Genomic DNA, 20,969 nt, shown 5'->3' on the forward strand with positions numbered 1-20,969 from the left:
ATGTTTTTGTACTTGCACGCACAGAAATCAATACCATGGACAGCCACATCATATTTAGCTTACGTTGATTTGACTAAATTGTTTTTGGTAATATTTCGTTGTCACTGTATTAGACTAAGCATAGTTGATTATAAATTAAATTGGTGCTGGAATAGTGAATAGTGAATAGCCACTGTTTTAATTATTTATATTTCAGTCATTGATCAGACTTAAACAGCCATCAATAACAGAGACTGCTACCAACATACCGACTCAAATCTCTGGCCACTTAAATAAACGGACTTAATAATGGTATCACTATTCAGTTTAAATAATGCCACTTTAATAATGTTTACATATCCTACATTACTCATCTCATATGTATATATTGTATTCTACACCATCTACTGCATCTTGCCTGTGCCGCACGGCCATCACATATTCTTATTCATCCCTTTACATGTGTGTATAAGGTAGTTGTTGTGAATTTGTTAGAATTTGAATTTGTTAGATTACTTGTTAGATATTACTGCATAGTCAGAACTTGAAGCACAAGCATTTCGCTACACTCGCATTAACATCTGCTAACCATGTGTATGTGACCAATACAATTTAATTTGATTTGACTTACAGTTCACGGGGGCAGGTTGAGCAGGGCAGACATTTGATGATCTGACTTGTTGGAAAGGTAGCATCCTATGATGGCACCACGTTGAAAGCCACTGAGCTCTTAGGTAAGGCCATTCTACTGCCAATGTTTGTCTATAGAGATTGCATGGCTTTGTACTCAATTCTATACATCTGTCAGCAACAGGTGTGGCTGAAATAGCCGAATTGGAAGGGGTGTCCGCGTACTTTTTTATAAGTAGTGTATGTAAAAGGGGAATAGATAGACACTCACAGTCAAATGCAAACAATTCACCCAATGAAGTCATGAAAACAATGAATGTACACAAATTGGAGGGAGAGAGCACCTTCTGGAAAGAGACATTGTGCATTTCTGCCACATTCCCCTTCTTGGACTGTGCCATTCCCGCAGCCTACGCAAATAAGAGTTTGTCTGTGATGTACACGTCGAGGAACTTAAAACGTTCCACCTTCTCCACTACTGTCCCGTCGATGTGGACGGGGTGGTACTCCCTCTGCTGTTTCCTGAAGTCCACGATCATCTCGTTTTTTGTTGCTGACATTGAGTGAGAGGTTATTTTCCATACTCCATACTCAGAGGGCAGTCACCTCCTCCCTGTGGGCTGTCTCGTCGTTGTTGGTAACCAGGCCTACCACTGTAGTGTTTTCTGCAAACTTGATTGATGATTGAGTTGAAGCATGCATGGTCACGCAGTCATGGGTGAACAGGGAGTACAGGAGAGGCCTGAGAACGCACCCTTGTGGGGCCCCAGTGTTGAGGATCAGCAAGGTGGAGATGTTTCCTACCTTCACCACCTGCGGGCGGCCCGTCAGAAAGTCCAGGACCCAGTTGCACAGGGCGGGGTCGAGACCTAGGGTCTCGAGCTTAATGACGAGTTTGGACGGTACTAGGGTATCAGGTAGGGTGGAGGTGATATGATCCTTGACTAGTCTATCAAAACACTTCATGATGACTGAGTGTAATGAATGAGTGTAATGGGGCAATAGTCATTTAGTTCAATTACCTTAGCTTTCTTGGGGACAGGAATAATGGTGGCCGACTTGAAGAAGGTGGGAACAACGGACTGGGATAGGAATTGGTTGAATATGTCCATAAACGCACCAGCTAGCGGGTCATCGCGTGCCCTGAGGACATGGCTAGGGATGCCGTCTGGGCCGGCAGCCTTGCGAGGGTTAACACGTTTAAATGTTTTACTCATGTAGGGAGGAGAGCCCACAGGCTTTGGTAGCAGGCCGTGTCAGTGGCACGGTATTGTCCTCAAAGCGAGCAAAGAAGTTGTTTAATTTGTCTGGGAGCAAGATGTTGATGTCCGCATCCGGGCTGGTTTTCTTTTTGTAATCCATGATTGACTGTAGACCCTGCCACATACGACTCGTGTTTGAGCCATTGAACCGCAGTTTTGCACGAATGCTGCAATTAATCCATGGTTTCTGGTTAGGGAAGGTTTTAGTCACAGCGGATACATCTCCGATGCACTTGCTAATAAACTCGCCCACCGAGTCAGCATATACATCAATATTGTCTGAGGCTATCTGGAACATATTCCAGTCCACGTGATGGAATCCAATTGGTCAGACCAGCATTGTATTGACCTGAGCACGGGCCGTTTCCTGTTTTCGTTTCCGTCTATAGGCTGGGAGCAACGCAACAACGATTTTCTGAAGGCAGGGCGTGGGAGGGCTTTGTATGCATCACGGAAGTTCAAGTAGCAATGATCTAGAGTTCTGCCAGCTCGTGTCATGCATTCGATATCCTGATAGAATTTAGGGAGTATTGATCTTAGGTTAGCTTTGTTAAAATCCCCAGCTACAATAAATTACTCCTCAGGATGTATGGTTTCCAGTTTACATAGAGTCCAGTGATGTTCTTTCAGGGCCGATGAGGTGTCTGCTTGGGGCAGGGAAATACACGGCTGTGACTATAATTGAAGGGAATTCTCTTGGAAGATAATGCGGTCGGCATTTGATTGAGAGGAATTCTAGGTCAGGTGAACAAAAGGATTTGAGTTCCTGTATGTTGTTATGATTACACCATGAGTTGTTAATCATAAGGCATACACCCCCGCCCTTCTTACCATAGAGATGTTTGTTTCTGACGGCGTGATACGTGAAGAAACCGGGTGGCTGTACTTACTCTGACAACGAGCCATTTTTCTGTGAAACTGAGAATGTTACAATCTCTGGAATTTTGTCCACCTTGTTATTTAAGACTGGACATTGGCAAGTAATATGCTAGGAAGCAGTGGCGGGTGTGCTCGTCTTCTGAGTCTGACCATTAGGCCGCTCCGTCTGCCTCTCCTGCGGTGGTGTTGATAAGCCGCTTGAGAACATCCCTGTTTCTTCATACTTTCTCATTGTGTTGCGCAGTTTGAATACGCAGACCCTTGTGATGATTGATGCAGCTTTTTCCCCAGAAGCTTGAATCTGATGAGGGCATTTATATGCTAACCTGCTTCTCTTTTGCCATTTAGCTAAATGATCAATGTTCTTCAGGTCACTCTAACCCCCTTTCTCCTCAAGGCTCAGACTTTCCAAAAAGCAGGCAAGCCAGCAATACAGGCGGCTTGATGAAAGTCTCCCTGCTAACTATACATTTGATGCCAATTGGTATTGAGCGCCCTCACCTTTAAATCCTTCTTAATGAAACTAATCTCAGGTAGAGGTCGGCCGTCAGTTTTAATTGATATATTTTCTGTGTACCCCAGAGAATGAAAGGGGTTCTTCACTCACTCGAGCTGGTAGCTCGCTAGCTACTGCTACTTATTGCTACTGCAATTTATTTAAATTTGCCTTGCTAACTGGACACAAAAACAAAAGTTCTAAAACCAAGAATACATTTTTTTTCTCCTGTACTTTGAAGAAACTAATATGAATTAAAACCAAAATATGCTCATCTATCACTTTTCAATCTCTATCCAAGCTTCTCAACACAGACAGACACCCCCCCCCCCCATAATGCTCTGCAGCACAACCCCAATACAACACACTAGGTCCATTCTGTGATGCTAATCCTATGATTGGATGGAGAAGATGTCAGTTCACTTCCTTCGTGGAAGTGGTCATAATTAGGTTTTGAAGTCAATGTACCCCAAGGAGGACAGAAGCTAGCTGTCCTCCGGCTACACTCTGGTTCTACCCCAGAGAGTGCTGTTGAAGTTATTACTGTATAGACCTTCATTGAAAAACAGTGCTACCTGTTTTAATTAATTACCTGGTGACATACATACATTCAAGAGGAAAAACTTTTTCCCAAACACAAAGTGGCTAAACTCTGGTGTCCAAAAACTAGGTATGCCCTAGAGCTGTTGTCAGAAGACAGACTAGGATCTCCCAAGCCACATCATAATCCACATGGGCACAAATGACCTGAGGGCCCAGCAGGGTGGCCACAGCACCCTACGGAGTGATTTAAAAAAAGTAAGCTTCTTCCACTTTCCCCAACGCATAAGTGGTCATCTCCACCCTGCCACCGCACAGCGGGTGAATGCAAGCATTTCCGGGGACTGTGCCTCTAAACCTAATGTCTGCCTAGCCCACCACAACAACCCTGGACTTGAACAGACTTCACGACCAGGTCCCCCTCTACAAGGCAGCAACCCCAACTTTTGTCAGGACCCTGAAGTATGTCACCCTAAACCGCAGTCCCGGCACGTCACACAGGAGCAACAGACCAGCGAGACACCCACCCAGACCAGCGAGACAGCCTCCCAGACCTGCAAGACACCCTTCCAGACCAGCGAGACACCCTCCCAGACCAGTGAGACACCCTCCCAGACCTCCCAGACCTGCGAGACCCCTGCCTGAAGGACCTGCATAGTGAGAACCCACGCCAAGAGGACCTATACCCTGAGCACAGCATCACCAGCCACATCCCCACCCCAACCAGCCGAATCCCCTCAAACAAACCTTGGTCACACCCTATATAGGGCCCCCCATATCAGGCCTGTGCCCCTTCTGCCCCCTCATGCCCCCCTGCCTCTGCAGTAAGGACCTCAGAATGACAGATAATGGAATAGAACTCCGGTTCTATTTTGTGGGTTTTTCTTCTGAACTGGGGCAATGATTAAGAGGGACGGCCGGGGGCATTCGTATTGTGCCGCTAGAGGTGAAATTCTTGGAGCGAAAGCATTTGCCAAGAATGTTTTCATTAATCAAGGCCTTGAGCAGAGCAACAGGCCCAAACCCCAGCAAACACCCGCCCAAGCCCTATCCTGCAACCTAAGAGGCATGTATCAGATGCTCAACATGCTCTGCTCACACCTGCTGTAATGGTCGAGCCTAAACCAAAGGAAAACAACACTAGACACTATGGAACACAAAGCTTTTATAATCACATTCTGGCATGTACAAGGTCTGAGGTCATCTGACTTTCGCCCAAAGAGCAGGAACCCAGTTATCAGAGAAATTACATGTTTCTTGTAGGACATTGTCATCCTACAAGAAACATGGTATAGAGGAGACTGACCCACTGTTTGCCCTCGAAGTTACAAAGAGCTGGTTGCCCCATCCACCAAACTACCAAGTGTGAAACAGGAGGAGAGTCAAGGGGCACACTAATTTGGTATAGATCAGACCTAACACACTCTTAAATAAGTCAAAAAAGGAACATTTTATATCATGCTAGAACAAGGAAATGATCTCAGAGAAAAACATTTCCTCATGTGTGCTACCTAATATATATATATATATATATATATAGAATTCCCATAATTTAATGATCACAGCTTCTCTATCTTTGAGGGGGAGATGAAACCACTTCCATGCCCAGGGACCTAAATACTAGAACTGGACAAGAACCTGACCCTCTCAGCACACAGGGGGCAAACACCTACCTGTGGGTGACAGTAGTCCCTCACAAATATGCCCCCCTAGACAAAACAACCAACAAAAACAGGTCACAGGTCAACTCTTGCAGCTCTGTTGCATGCTGGGTCTGTACATATTCAATGGTAGGCTTCGAGGAGACTTCGAGGAGATGGTAGGTACAGTACACACCTATAGCTCATCTCTTGGCAGTAGTACTGTAGACTACTTTATAACCTACCTCAACCCAGAGGTTGATGTCGGTGAACACTCTCTCTCAGCCCACTTGCGACCCCTATCAGATCACAGACTACTTGCAGAGTTCAATACTCATTTACAAGGCATCAAAGCCAAAGGAACTGCACATTATAAAATTATATAGCTGGAAGGAAATAGCGTAGAAACCTACCAAAAAACTATTGGGCAACAACAAATTCAATCCCTTTTAGACAACTTCTTGGACAGAACATTTCACTGTAATAGTGAAGGTGTAAACTTATCAGTAGAAAGCCTTAATAGTATATTTGACCATTCAGCTTCCCTATCAAATCAAAAATGTTCAATCAGGCAAACTAAGAAAATTTAAAACAATGAAAAATGGTTTGATGAAGAATGCAAAAACCTATGAAAGAAATTGGGAAACCTAGCCAACCAAAAACAACAGGAGCATCAATGTGCCCTCTTCCGGGTTCCTTGCTAGGTTCAATACTGTATATACAGGTTAAGGCTGCATTTGTAAATTAACTTTGGCTATGTATGATTTTAGAGCACTCTCGTCTGTGTGCAAGAGCGCTGAATAACGGATGCATTTACAAGCGTGCAACACGTTGAATATGACCGTTGTCAGTAGAAGTCGGCAAAAAACGTAATTATATTGTTGCCAGCAGCACAGTTACAGTCAACAAACGATACCCTGAAACGAGACCCAGAAAACCTGTGCCTTCCGTATGGTGAATCACTAAAACAATACATAAAATCACTACGGAAAAAGAGTGAACAGCACGTCAGAAATCAGCTCAATGTGATTGAACTATCCATAGAATCTAACCATTTCTGAGAAAATTGGAAGACACTAAACAATCAACAAAGTTATCTATCCAAAACAGAGATGGATAAACCACTTTTCCAATCTTTTTGGCTCTATAACAAAGCAGACAGCAAAAACAGATACATGATAAATGACAAATCTTAGAATCAGCTATTAAAGACTACCAGAATTAATTATTACATTGAATGAACTACAGGACAAAATACAAACCCTGCTACTCAGAAAGGCCTGTGATATTGATCCTAAATCCTAAATTAAATGATAAAAATATACAGAGCACAAATTCCAATTGGATATGCTTACACTCTTTAACGTTATCCTCAACTCTGGCATCTTCCCCAATATTTGGAACAAAGGACTTATCACCCCAATCCACAAAAGTGGAAGTACAAGGTGAGACCCAGATGCAGACACAGGAGGCAGATGGTTAGAGTCCAATATGTTTATTAACAATCCAAAAGGTGTAGGCAAGTGAATGGTCATGAACAGTCAAAAGGTGAAAACCAGTACAGAGTTCCAGAGGTACAGAAAGGCAGGCAGGCTCGAGGTCAGGGCAGGCGGGAATGGAGTACTGAAAACAGGCAAAGGTCAAAACCAGGAGGAGGATTAGTAGAAGCGAAAACAAAGCAGGTCCACGGGGAAAAACCACACTGGCTGACTTGAACATACAAGACAAACTGGCACAGAGAGACAGGAAACACAGGGATAAATACACCAGGGAAAATAAGTGACACCTGGAGGGGGTGGAGTCAATCAGAGGGACAGGTGAAACAGATCAGGGTGTGACACCCATACCGTGGGATATGCATCAACAGCAACCATGTGAAAATCCTCTGTGTTGTCATTAACAGCAGACTCGTATATTTTCTCTGTGAAAACAATGTGCTGAGCAAAAGTTTATTGAAAGATCATTTATTCACCCTACAAAACCTAATTAACAAACAAACCAGAAACAAAGCAAGTCTTTTCAAGCTTTGTTGATTTCAAAAAAGCTTTTGACTCCATTTGGCATTGAGGTCTGCTATACAAATTGATGGAAAACAGTGTGGGGGGAAAAACATACAACATTTATAAAATCCATGTACACAAACAAGTGTGCAGTTAAAATTGGCAAAATAAATGTTCCATAACAAAGCCAAACCTTCCATAACAAAGCCATCACCTACAGAGAGGTTAATCTAGAGAAGAGTCCCCTAAGCAAGCTGGTCCTGGGGCTCAAACAGACCCCACAGAACCCCAGGATAGCAACAGCAACAGAGTTAGACCAAATCATGAGAAAACAAAAAGATAATTACTTCACACAATGGAAAGAATTGACCAAAAAACTGAGCAAATTCGGATTGTTATTTGGCCCCAAACAGAAAGTACACAGTGGCAGAATACCTGACCACTGTGAATGACCCTCAACTTCCTCAACTTCCGGCGCCGACAGAGATGGCCGCCTCGCTTCGCGTTCCTAGGAAACTCTGCAGTTTTTTGTTTTTTTACGTGTTATTTCTTACATTAGTACCCCAGGTCATCTTAGGTTTCATTACATACAGTCGAGAAGAACTACTGTATATAAGATCAGCGTCAACTCACCATCAGTACGACCAAGAATATGTTTTTCGCGACGCGGATCCTGTGTTCTGCCTTACAAACAGGACAACGGAATGGATCGCATGCAGCGACCCAAAAACGACTCCGAAAAAGAGGGAAACGAGGCGGTCTTCTGGTCAGACTACGGAGACGGGCACATCGTGCCCCACTTCCTAGCATTCTTCTTGCCAATGTCCAGTCTCTTGACAACAAGGTTGATGAAATCCGAGCAAGGGTAGCATTCCAGAGGGACATCAGAGACTGTAACGTTCTGTGCTTCACGGAAACATGGCTCACTGGAGAGACGCTATCCGAAGCGGTGCAGCCAACGGGTTTCTCCACGCATCGCGCCGACAGAAACAAACACCTTTCTGGTAAGAAGAGGGGTGAGGGTGTATGCCTTATAGATAAAGAGGCATGGTGCGATGAAAGAAACATACAGGAACTCAAATCCTTCTGTTCACCTGATTTAGAATTCCTCACAATCAAATGTAGACCGCATTATCTACCAAGAGAATTCTCTTCGATTATAATCACAGCTGTATATATCCCCCCCCCCAAGCAGACACATCGATGGCTCTGAACGAACTTTATTTAACTCTTTGCAAACTGGAAACCATTTATCCGGACGCTGCATTCATTGTTGCTGGGGATTTTTCTTTATTAAATACACCGTCTTAAGTACTGCTGTGTCTGCCTCATCTTCTGGGTTCTGCTGACTATTCGTGGCTCAGTTGGTTAAGTGACTGTTTCTCACTCCGGAGACCCAGGTTCGAAACCGGGTCCTGACAGAAATACAATTAGAGGAAACGAGGCACAGGTGCAAATAATTAATGGGGATCAAGGGAAAAACATAAGGACAAAAAGCACAATGGGGGCATCTACTGACCAAAACCCGGAACAACCCTGGCCAAATCCTGACACCATTGTTCCTGTTCCCAAGAAAGCTAAGGTAACTGAGCTAAACGACTACCGCCCCGTAGCACTCACTTCCGTCATCATGAAGTGCTTTGAGAGACTAGTCAAGGACCATATCACCTCCACCCTACAAGACACCCTAGACCCACTCCAATTTGCTTACCGCCCAAATAGGTCCACAGACGATGCAATTTCAACCACACTACACACTGCCCTAACCCATCTGGACAAGAGGAATACCTATGTGAGAATGCTGTTCATCGACTACAGCTCGGCATTCAACACCATAGTACCCTCCAAGCTCGTCATCAAGCTCGAGACCCTGAGTCTCGACCCCGCCCTGTGCAACTGGGTACTGGACTTCCTGACGGGTCGCCCCCAGGTGGTGAGGGTAGGTAACAACATCTCCTCCCCGCTGATCCTCAACACTGGGGCCCCACAAGGGTGCGTTCTGAGCCCTCTCCTGTACTCCCTATTCACCCACGACTGCGTGGCCACGCACGCCTCCAACTCAATCATCAAGTTTGCGGACGACACAACAGTGGTAGGCTTGATTACCAACAACGACGAGACGGCCTACAGGGAGGAGGAGAGGGCCCTCGGAGTGTGGTGTCAGGAAAATAACCTCACACTCAACGTCAACAAAACTAAGGAGATGATTGTGGACTTCAGGAAACAGCAGAGGGAACACCCCCCTATCCACATCGATGGAACAGTAGTGGAGAGAGTAGCAAGTTTTAAGTTCCTCTGCATACACATCACAGACAAACTGAATTGGTCCACTCACACAGACAGCATCGTGAAGAAGGCGCAGCAGCGCCTCTTCAACCTCAGGAGGCTGAAGAAATTCGGCGTGTCACCAAAAGCACTCACAAACTTCTACAGATGCACAATCGAGAGCATCCTGGCGGGCTGTATCACCGCCTGGTACGGCAACTGCTCCGCCCTCAACCGTAAGGCTCTCCAGAGGGTAGTGAGGTCTGCACAACGCATCACCGGGGGCAAACTACCTGCCCTCCAGGACACCTACACCACCCGATGTTACAGGAAGGCCATAAAGATCATCAAGGACATCAACCACCCGAGCCACTGCCTGTTCACCCCGCTATCATCCAGAAGGCGAGGTCAGTACAGGTGCATCAAAGCTGGGACCGAGAGACTGAAAAACAGCTTCTATCTCAAGGCCATCAGACTGTTAAACAGCCACCACTAACATTGAGTGGCTGCTGCCAACACACTGACACTGACTCAACTCCAGCCACTTTAATCTTTATCCCCTTACACTGTGTATAAGACAGTAGTTTAGGAATTGTTAGTTAGATTACTTGTTGGTTATTACTGCATTGTCGGAACTAGAAGCACAAGCATTTCGCTACACTCGCATTAACATCTGCTAACCATGTGTATGTGACAAATACAATTTGGTTTGATTTGACCCAAAATGAAGGAATGCTTTGACAATGTATAGACTCAGTGAGCATAACCTTGCTATTGAGAGAGGCCGCCGTAGGGAGACCTGGCTCCCAAGAGAAGACAGGCTATGTGTACACTGCCCAGAAAATTAGATGGAAGCTGAGCTGCACTTCCTAACCTCCTGCTAAATGTATGACCATATCAGAGACACACATTTATCTCAGATTACACCAACCCACCAAAGATTTTTGAAAAAAATAAATAATTGTTTGAAATACCACATTGTTTGATCACAGCAGCAAGATTTATGTTCTGTTGCCACAAGGAAATGGCAACCAGTGAAGAACAAACACCACTGTAAATACAACGAATATTTACTGTATGTGTATTTATTTTCGTTTTTGTACTATTTGCACATCATCATAACACTGAACATAACCCTAATATGACATTTGAAATGTTTATATTCCTTTGAAACTTTTGTTTGCGTAATGTTTACTTTGTTTATAATCTATTTCACTTGCTTTGGTAATGTAAACATATGTTTCCCATGCCAATAAAGCACATTGAATTTAACTGAGAGAGAGAGAGAGAGAGGTAGTTGTTTGGGCTAAATTATAGATGGGCTATGTACAGGTGCTGTAATCACCTGTACATAAAGTGCACACCCATACTGTATATAGAGTAGGGTGAAAAGGCGCTTTGGTGATGAAAAGTAAGTTCCTTTTGTTATAAAATACATTTTACCAAGACAAATATGACTATTCATGTTCTGAATTGTTCAGTGGGGTCTTTCACTAACCTATCATTAACGTTATATCCAAAAGTCAAATTCCATCACCTAATACAGCCGATAATAAGCAATGAGCTATGTTAACATAGCGATGCAGGTTTCTCGTAACAGCTTTTGAGGATTTTACATTTTGTGGTCGTCGACATCAAAGTTGTTTCCGTGGGTCGCAAAAAGCTGAATTAGCATGACACGAGCTGAATTCAATGTAGGTTTTGAAAATGAAAGCTTGTTAAATGTAAATATGCTCCGTTGACATTTCACAGAGATTGGGCGACAAATTAGGGCCGATTTCCTGTAACGCGATGACAGCAAGATCCAAGGTAAGTTGCTAGCTAGCATTAAACTTATCTTGTAAAAAAAACAATCAATCTTAACATAATCACTAGTTAACTATACATGGTTGATGATATTACTAGTTCATCTAGCGTGTCCTGCTTTGCATATAATCGATGTGGTGCCTGTTAATTTCTCATTGAATCACAGCCTACTTCGACAAACGGGAGATGATATAACAAGCGCATTTGCGAAAAAAGCACTGTCGTTGCACCAATGTACCTGACCATAAACATCAATGCCTTTCTTTAAATTCAATACACAAGTATATATTTTTAAACCTGCATATTTAGTTAATACTGCCTGATAACATGAATTTCTTATAATTAGGGAAATTGTGTCACTTCTCTTGCGTTCCGTGCAAGCAGTCAGGTTATATGCAGCAGTTTGGGCCGCTTGGCTCATTGCGAACTGTGTGAAGTCCATTTATTCCTAACAAAGGCGTAATTAATTTTCCAGAAATGTACATTATTAAGACATAACATTGAAGCTTGTACAATGTAACAGCAATATTTAGACTTAGGGATGCCATCCCCGTTAGATAAAATACGGAACGGTTACATATTTCACTGAAAGAATAAACTTGTTTTCTAAACGATAGTTTCTGGTTTCGACCATATTAATGACCAAAGGCTCGGATTTCTGTGTGTTATTATGTTATAATTAAGTCTATGAATTGATAGAGCAGTCTGACTGAGCGATGGTAGGCACCAGCAGGCTCGTAAGCATTCATTCAAACAGCACTTTCGTGTGTTTGCCGAGGCCTTTATGGAACGATGGGTAACGATGCTTCGAGGGTGGCTGTTGTCGTTGTGTTCCTGGTTTGAGCCCAGGTCGGAGCGAGGAGAGGGACGGAAGCTATACTGTTACACTGGCAATACTAAAGTACCTATAAGAACATCCAATAGTCTAAGGTATATGAAATACAAATCGTATAGAGAGAAATAGTCCTATAATTCCTATAATAACTATAACCTAAAACTTCTTACCTGGGAATATTGAAGACTCATGTTAAAAGGAACCACCAGCTTTCATATGTTCTCATGTTCTGAGCAAGGAACTTAAACGTTAGCTTTTTTACATGGCACATATTGCACTTTTACTTTCTTCTCCAACACTTTGTTTTTGCATTATTTATACCAAATTGAACATGTTTCATTATTTATTTGAGGCTAAATTGATTTTATTAATGTATTATATTAAGTTAAAATAAGTGTTCATTCAGTATTGTTGTAATTGTCATTATTACAAATAAATAAATAAAAATTGTCCGATTAATCGGTATTGGCTTTTTTTTGGTCCTCCAATAATCGGTATCGGCGTTAAAAAAATCATAATCGGTCGACCTCTAACAGAGATACACTTGTTTTTGTTAGAAATCCCAAAATGTTCTTACAGGAATTGTGAAATAATATGAAAAAGCATATACTAATATATGAAAATACTACACGTCATTTCTCAAAATCGATATCCATCTTACCTCTATATTCTTTAATGACCCGCAGATTCGAGAAGAAAGATAATGAGTTCAATGGGATAGTGAGCCTGTCAGGTAGCAAGTAGCCTTAATTCTTTCACAGAATCCAGCCTAGTTGACACAATGCAATTATGTAGATTTTTGACCACTTTTTGTCTCTGGCTTGCATTGAGTTAGTCACCCTAATTATGGCCATCCTACAAGGGTAAAAACTCCAATAACTATTTAACAGATTATAATAGAGACACGAGGTTTGGACATTTTTTTTAGACGGTTATCTACACAATATTATTTTACCCATTGTTTAATAAATGTGTTTTGTGTATTAAATATTTGTGTTTTTGATTGGTCACCCTTCATAGAGGGCATAGGGACAGTGATAATAAGACAGAAACAGATGACAGAAGATTAAGCCGGCAGTCAGAGATAAAGAGAGAGAGGCAGACAGTGGTCAAAAGAGAGAAACATGGGACAGAGCAATAGAGTCACACAGAGAGATCAAAAGAGAGACTCACAGGCACGTCCGTCCAAAATACCTTTAATTGTTCTTAGTGATGAATTACAATGTGGAAAAATCAGGTAATACAGATAATAGAATAGCTTTCAATGACCTCCTTTAGCTATAATTTACAGTGAGAGGAGGGAGGGGAGAAATAGTAAGTTCTGCCATCGTTACACAGAGAGGTGCGAGAGAGCGGAAGAGAGAGAAATAGGGAAAGAGAGGGGAAAAGAGAGGGGCTGGGAAAAAGATGGAGAGAGAAAGAATATTGATCAAAGTAAATGCCTCACCAAGTCAGTCAGTTCTGCCATTATAAAAGTCCTGAAAGATATGCCTGAATAGTTATTGGTTATTAGAAACTATATATTAATACATTAATATAACACTAAAACAACAAATAGCATGATATATCTACAGTATATATTATCTATATCTAAATATAGAATACATATACGGTGCATTCGGAAAGTATTCAGACCCCTTGACTTTTTCCACATTTCCTTACATTACAGCCTTATTATGAAATTGATTAAATCTATTTTTTTCCCTCATCAATCTACACAATACCCCATAATGACAAATCTAAAACAGGTTCATACACATTTTTTACAATTTCTAAAATAAAAACATAAATACCTTACTTACGTAAGTATTCAGACCCTTTGCTATGAGACTCGAAATTGAGCTCAGGTACATCCTGTTTCCATTGATCATCCTTGAGATGTTTCAAAACTTGATTGAAGTCCACCTGTGGTCAATTCAATTGATTGGACATTATTTGGAAAGGCACACACCCACAGTTGACATTGCATGTCTGAGCAATAACCAAGCCATGAAGTCGAAGTAATTGTCCGTAGAGCTCCGAGACAGGATAGTGTCGAGGCACAGATCTGGGGAAGGAAACCAAAACATTTCTGCAGCACTGAAGGTCCCTAACATAACAGTGGCCTCCATCATTCTTAAATGGAAGAAGTTTGGAACCACCAAGAATCCTCCTAGAGCTGGCTGCCCGGACAAAATGAGCAATCGGGGAAGAAGGGCCTTGGTGACAGGGCAGGGAGGTTACAAAGAACCCAATTGTCACTCTGACAGAGCTCCAGAGTTCCTCTCTATGGAGAGACCAGAAAATTGCTTTGCAGCGACGCTCCCCATCCAACCTGACAGAGCTTGAGAGGATCTGCAGAGAAGAATGGAAGAAACTCCCTAAATACAGGTATGCCAAGCTTGTAGCATTATACCCAAGAAGATTCTAGGCTGTAACCGCTGCCAAAGGTGCTTCAAGTACTGAGTAAAGGGTCTGATTACTTACATAAATGTGATATTTCAGTTTTGCAAAAATTAATAAAAACCTGTTTTTTGCTTTTTCATTATGGGGTATTGTGTGTAGATTGATGAGGGGGGGAAAACAATTTAATCCATTTTAGAATAAGGCTGTAATGTAAAAACAATGTGGAAGAGGTCAAGGGGTTTGAATACTTTCCGAATGCACTGTAAATCTGATGAGAAGCCCTATTAGATTGTGTGCTGCTGTGGATGTATCATCCATCCAGTGTGATGTGCTCAGAGAAGGCACATATCTAGTATCAGCCTACCTTCCCAAAAACCTTACCTTAACCATCGGGGTGGGAACACAAAACTGACCGTAGATCAACATCCAGGATTATATAGCTTCTCAGATCACTTCTACAGCTGAAACGTTTTTATTGCACTGTAGATACACACACTAAGGGAAGGATTCAATCCGTATCCCCACAGTATCATGGAAGATCCGCGTTATAGCTCATTATAGGCAATGTTCCCACATTTGCAGAGACTGCACTTACAGTAAACCCTGCATGTCGGCTCAATCGGAAATTATCTTTGTCTTTTAATGCCGATCTTTCTCAATACTTCCGCGATAGGGATTGTGTCCAGCCCTTAGCTTTCCGTAATTCCTTACCAATATACAGTGTGTTCATATCTACAACGGAAACCTTTTTATTGCAATTCTTCTCCAGATTCTTTAACTGTACTCCTACTTACAGAAATTGCTGGGTTGTCATGGCCTTGTACATAGAAGTCAATAGATACAGGTAACTGTGATCTTGTTAGTGTGTATGGTTGTGGGAGGTTTTTTGCTTATATGGAGAGCTGAAGACATGTTCCCCTTTCGCTCGGCTCAGTGGAGAAGGAAATAACCCGGCAAGGGCTGACAACACACAGAGCACACACAGCACACATACACACACACAGAATACACACACACAGCTCTCTGGGCTATCTTTGAGAGCATCTGTCCCACACAGCAACACTACTGACTCTGTACATCGTGGCCACGTAATACAATGCACAGAACACAGGAATATAATGTTTCAAAGCAGCAAGTAAATTCAACATTCCATCAAAAGCCAAGGGTGCTTCAAAGGGTTCTCCTATAGGGACAGCCGAAGAACCATTTTAGGGTCTAGATAGCACCTTTTTTCTAAGAGTGTACAATTTGAAGAAAAAGGGACATCACTGTGCTAGGCTGAGCTCCACTACACATCCTTTCAATTTCATGCTTTTTCCAAAATGGCCAATTAACATTTAGTCAAACACTCTACTTTGTCTGTTCAATAAGGAATAAGGAAGTTCAACTGTCCAACCTACCTACCCCTCAGCTTACCACCTTTACTGTACAAATCCTTTGTGTACATGTTTCTGTGTATGAGACATATCCCACCTCCCTCTGAAACGGTCACTGTGGATCACAAATCTTAAATGTGGAAGTCAAACGGTATATTCTATTGTATAAATTCCAGTATGTAAAGTCTGCAGTGTTTGTCTGTGTCTCTCAGACCTCTGACTCCAGACTAGACACACGTCCCCAGGGCTGGGTCACACAGGATCTGCCCTCAAACCTCAAACCTACTGATGTATCTCCTCTCTGGGGCTCTAAGCCCGGATCCTGGTCCTCTCGGTAGGCTCCATTGGCCCCATAGGCTCCATACAGACTGTCCTGGTACAGCAACCCCCTCTGGCCTCGAAAGCCACCACAGGGCAGGAGCTGGCATACTGGGCTGGGACTAGGGTATGTACCAGGGCTGGGGCTGGCGTGGTTGCTGGATGCCTGGGAATGGGCCTGGAGGTCCAGGGGACCATGGTAGAGAGGCAGCCCAGGGTAGGAGGTTAGATAGTGGGAGTACTGTCTGCTGAGCAGGTTGGTGGCTCTCCGGACCCCCAAGGCCTACCCCCCCTCCGCCTCCCTGACCCCCCAGCATGGCCTCCCTGTAGGTGGGCAGGTGGGTGGAGTTTGAGTACCGCAGCTTCTTACGTCCGTTCCCTTTCCTCTGGTCCTGCCTTATATGGAGATACGCATGCTGGCGAGTTGAGGTGGCAGGGTAGCATAGGTTGTTCCGGAGGGGGGCGGGATTGTAGAGTTTAGTGGGAGTTTCTTGGTCGGCCATGACGCAGGGGAACAGGTCTGGTAAAGCAGAATGTGATTGGCAATCAAGGGATGTAGGCAGAGTTTCATCCGGCTGGAGAATCCGCTCACTCCCCCAGGTGGCTCGGAGGAAAGATGGCCGTCGGTGGAGCCTCGGTCTGCCTGCCAGAATCAGCTCCTCCAGGGGAAGAGGCCAGGAGCCAACGCAGCCTTCTACCCCAGGACAGAGCATCGTTCCTGGGTACAGGGAGTCGGGCATCTGGGGTGAGACGTTGTTCTCCTGGAGGTGGTTGGCCCGGAGTTCACCCAGACACACTGTCTTCTCCTCCCTGCGCCTCCTCCACTCTCCTCCTCCTGATTCTCCTGAGAGGAGGCTCTTGCTCCTCCTATTCTTCCTGGATGGTTCTGTGTGGGATGGATGGGAGATGGCAGAGGGGTGGTGAGAGAAGGGGTAGATGTCTGGCAGCTGAAGCTCACTATAGGGGATGAAAGGAGAGCGGGGGTGGGAGATGTGCTGGGGCTCCACATACAGCCTACCTGTGGAGGGTTGAGAGTAGGAAGAGAGGGGGTCCCCTCCAGCCAGGTCAAGGTGAGGGCTACTGAGACTAGAAACAGAAAGTGGTCTGTCGTACAGGGAGGAAGTGCGAGCCGGGAGCGTGTATCGTAGGGGCGTGGGTCTCGCCAGCCCCTTCTGCCTGTTCAGAGAAGTCACTACACCCAGCGTGCAGTATTGCGGGATGAGGGGGTGCTCGGGGGACAGGTGTGTGTGTGTGTTCTCTGTGACATGAGAAAACCCTCCTGGAACCATTTCCGTGGTGACCTGCTGTGGAATGTGGACTGGCAGGTTGCCGCCATGGCGACCCCAGTGTTCTATGGTCTTGGTGGCGTGGTCCAGTGAGGTCTCGACCTGGGCAGAGTTGACCAGGTCTTTAGCGGTGCGTAACATCTTAAGCATGTTAGCCTGGGCGTAGTTAGTTGTCAGATCTGAGTTTGCCAGGTTAGGGTGGTCTGGTTCTTCCACCCCGTTGAAGCAACTGTAGATTCCCTGGGAGATGGAAGAGAGAGGGAGAAAGGGATAGAGGAGGTTAGATAGAGGGAGGGAAAGTAGAGGAAGGAAGAGAGGAATGGGGGGGTAGAAGAGAGAAAATTATGATCTATTACACTTAAAACATAAAACATTCATCTTCTGCACAGCTACCATTCCAGTGTTTAATTGCTTTATTGTAATTACTCTGCCACCATGGCCTATTTATTGCCTTAACTCCCTTATCTTACCTCATTTGCACTCACTGTATATAGACTTTTATTTTTTCTACTGAATTATTGACTGTATATTTGTTTATTCCATGTGTAACTCTGTGTTGTTGTATGTGTCGAACTGCTGTGCTTTATCTTGGCCAGGTCGCAGTTGTAAATGATAACTTGTTCTCAACTAGCCTACCTGGTTAAATAAAGGTAAAATAAAAAAAATGAATGTAACTAAGGCTGGAAATGTCAATACGATCAAACTAGCAAGGGCAATGATTGCAATAATCATATCGCAATGATCAGTCATAATGTTGCTAATAGGTTAGGGTATCTATTTATGTAGCAAGCTAAAAACACAGATTCTAACGTTATCTAGCTAGCTATCAAGCTGCTAGGAGGATGTCATGTAAGGGAATACCCCCCTGAAATGGACAAAAATGAATGGCAAACCATTGGCATAGTACAAACCATGTACAAGATGGACAATACCACCCAAATCGGCGTTGATTCATGCAAAATGTTTTGCAAATGCCATATGGCAATTGCCAGTTGTAACACTTCAAAAATCCAACAGGTGGCGTGTGCGCTCCACCGTGGTTTTTCATATAGGAAATGGACCCCAAGTCAACATCCAAAAGCCAAATTTTGAAAAAATGAATTTTCTTTCGCTTTTTCTGTCAATTACACATGTGTAAGAACTGTATGAATATACTTTTGTCCAATTTTATTGTCATATTTTTTTTTTATTATACTTGCGCATAAGGCACATGTTTTGTCCATTTGCAATATGATTTCATAGGAAGTCAAAAGTCAAAACTCAAAAATTGCAAAATTTCATAAAAAACTTCACACACCCCTAAAAAAAGTGCTTTCTGGACCGTTTTTCGAAATTCTTTAGAATTTTGTGTCAATTACACACGTATAAGAACTGTATCAACATACTTTAGTCATATTTTATTATCATAATTATTATTTTTTACTTGTCCATAAGGCATATGTTTTGTGGGGGCCAAATGTCATAAGAAATTTGACATGCTCAAAAATCCTGCAGAAATGCAAAATTGACTGGCCTGAACTCGGGATGGCAGGGCAGTGATTGTTGTTCCTTTCAATCACTCGTGGTGTTGATTTCATCATGTGCAGTTGTTTATGTTTTCTCACTTTTGCAAAGTCACTGTGCATTTGCAATATGGTTAACTGGGCATTTACCATCACGAATTTGTCATGCTATAAAAATTGTGCAGGAATGCCAAATTGACTGGCCCGATGAACTCGGGATGGCTGGGCAGTGATTCTGGTACCTCTCCATCGCTCGTTAGGGTTGATTTCAGAATGTCCATTTGTTGATGTTTTCTCACTCTTGCAAAGTCACTGTGCATTTGCAATATGGTTAACTGGGCATTCACCATCACGAATTTGTCATGCCATAAAAATCGTGCAGGAATGCCAAATTGACTGGCCCGATGAACTCGGGATGGCTGGGCAGTGATTCTGGTACCTCTCCATCGCTCGTTAGGGTTGATTTCAGAATGTCACTTTTGGTGATGGTACCTCACCGTTTAAACATATTGCAAATGGACAAGAGTCACCAGCAAGTCATCGTCCATCAGTCAATTTGATATCATTCTGACACCAAACTGATACAAACTGACACCAAACCCACTTTTCCCAACTCGTTTAGGAGCCAAGTATCACATACTTCAGAGCTGGCCCAAAAATTCACAACGCCTTCGGTTCAAACCATAAAAAAACATAAAACACGTAGTTACATTCTAGCTGCGGGTCCATTACTTGTGTTATGTGTAGGCCTAGCTGAGGCAACCCCGAATCCCAAGTTTCGGCTCAATAGGCCATTTGGTGTCCGAGTAAAACCCTAATTGGTGCTGAAAATCCACTTTTTTCAATTACTTGCTACGGGGTTCTTGAATGAGCTATCGGACAGAAACGTTGGGTTATGTCTCTATCGGCCGAGACGGTCACAATGCACCTAGTCTTGTTACTCTGGGACATTTCTAAATGTCGACATTTTTGTAATGGTCAAAATGAATTGAAGTCATTGCAAATGTACAAGGCTGTTTCTCGGTCCGAGAACCTTCTAGAGCCACCTAACTCACCACGCACTATCGACCTGAGGTCTAGAACAGGATTCTAAAGTTTCGGAACTCTAGGTCTGACGGTTCTTTAAAAGTTCCAACAAGGTTAACTAATGCAGGGAGTGTATGTCTCTACGCACCCCAATGAGTCCCTACTTCCAAGCTGTGTGTGTGTGTGATTTAGTTTTCCTTTGAAGTTTTATGGGATAAATGACTGATTTACAATTCATGGGGGTTGCCTAATCACATATATGAAGTTTTGGAAAGATCTGATTTTTTTAACCCCTCGAAACAGCCCATGAGACACCAATTATGGCACTTCCGGTTGGCACAGGAAGCTATAACTCAATACATATCCTCATTGGGGTATTCTATTACAGAATCCTGAGTTTTAAGTCTTTACCATAAAAACTGACTGATTTACACAGGGTTGAATGCAGAGTCATTTTCACCTTTGCTGGTGATGTACATCCAAATACATTTTGGGTGAATTTAACCACTTCCGTTTGCTCCAGGAAGCTTAGAATCGACACAGGTAGACCTCATAGTGGTCTGATGGACTGTCATAGAAGACAGGTTCATAAGGCATTCATAAACCACATAGGCTTCAGGTTGATTTTAGAGGTGAAGGCAATGTATTCCTATGGGGAGAGAAGTCAATGCAAACAGTTTTTATGTAAACACCTTCTTTTAACTGTGAAGGGTTAATGCCACACGGTCAAGGTTAGGCTTGCAC

General features: G+C 43.3%; 1 protein-coding gene across 1 annotated transcript in view; it reads right to left on the reverse strand.

Annotated features, from left to right (window-relative positions):
- Positions 1 to 16,301: 16,301 nt before the first annotated feature.
- The window catches only part of LOC135524934 (glutamate receptor ionotropic, NMDA 2C-like), a 64,666-nt gene continuing 59,998 nt past the window's right edge, over positions 16,302 to 20,969 (reverse strand). Inside the window, exons 13-14 of the mRNA XM_064952770.1 lie at positions 16,699 to 17,937; positions 16,302 to 16,589 (exon numbers count right to left, since the gene is read on the reverse strand). Coding sequence (XP_064808842.1) covers positions 16,302 to 16,589; positions 16,699 to 17,937 — 1,527 coding nt within the window. The remainder of the gene's footprint in view (positions 16,590 to 16,698; positions 17,938 to 20,969) is intronic.

This window comes from Oncorhynchus masou, chromosome 31, assembly GCF_036934945.1.
Source record: "Oncorhynchus masou masou isolate Uvic2021 chromosome 31, UVic_Omas_1.1, whole genome shotgun sequence".
Lineage (NCBI taxonomy): Eukaryota > Metazoa > Chordata > Actinopteri > Salmoniformes > Salmonidae > Oncorhynchus > Oncorhynchus masou.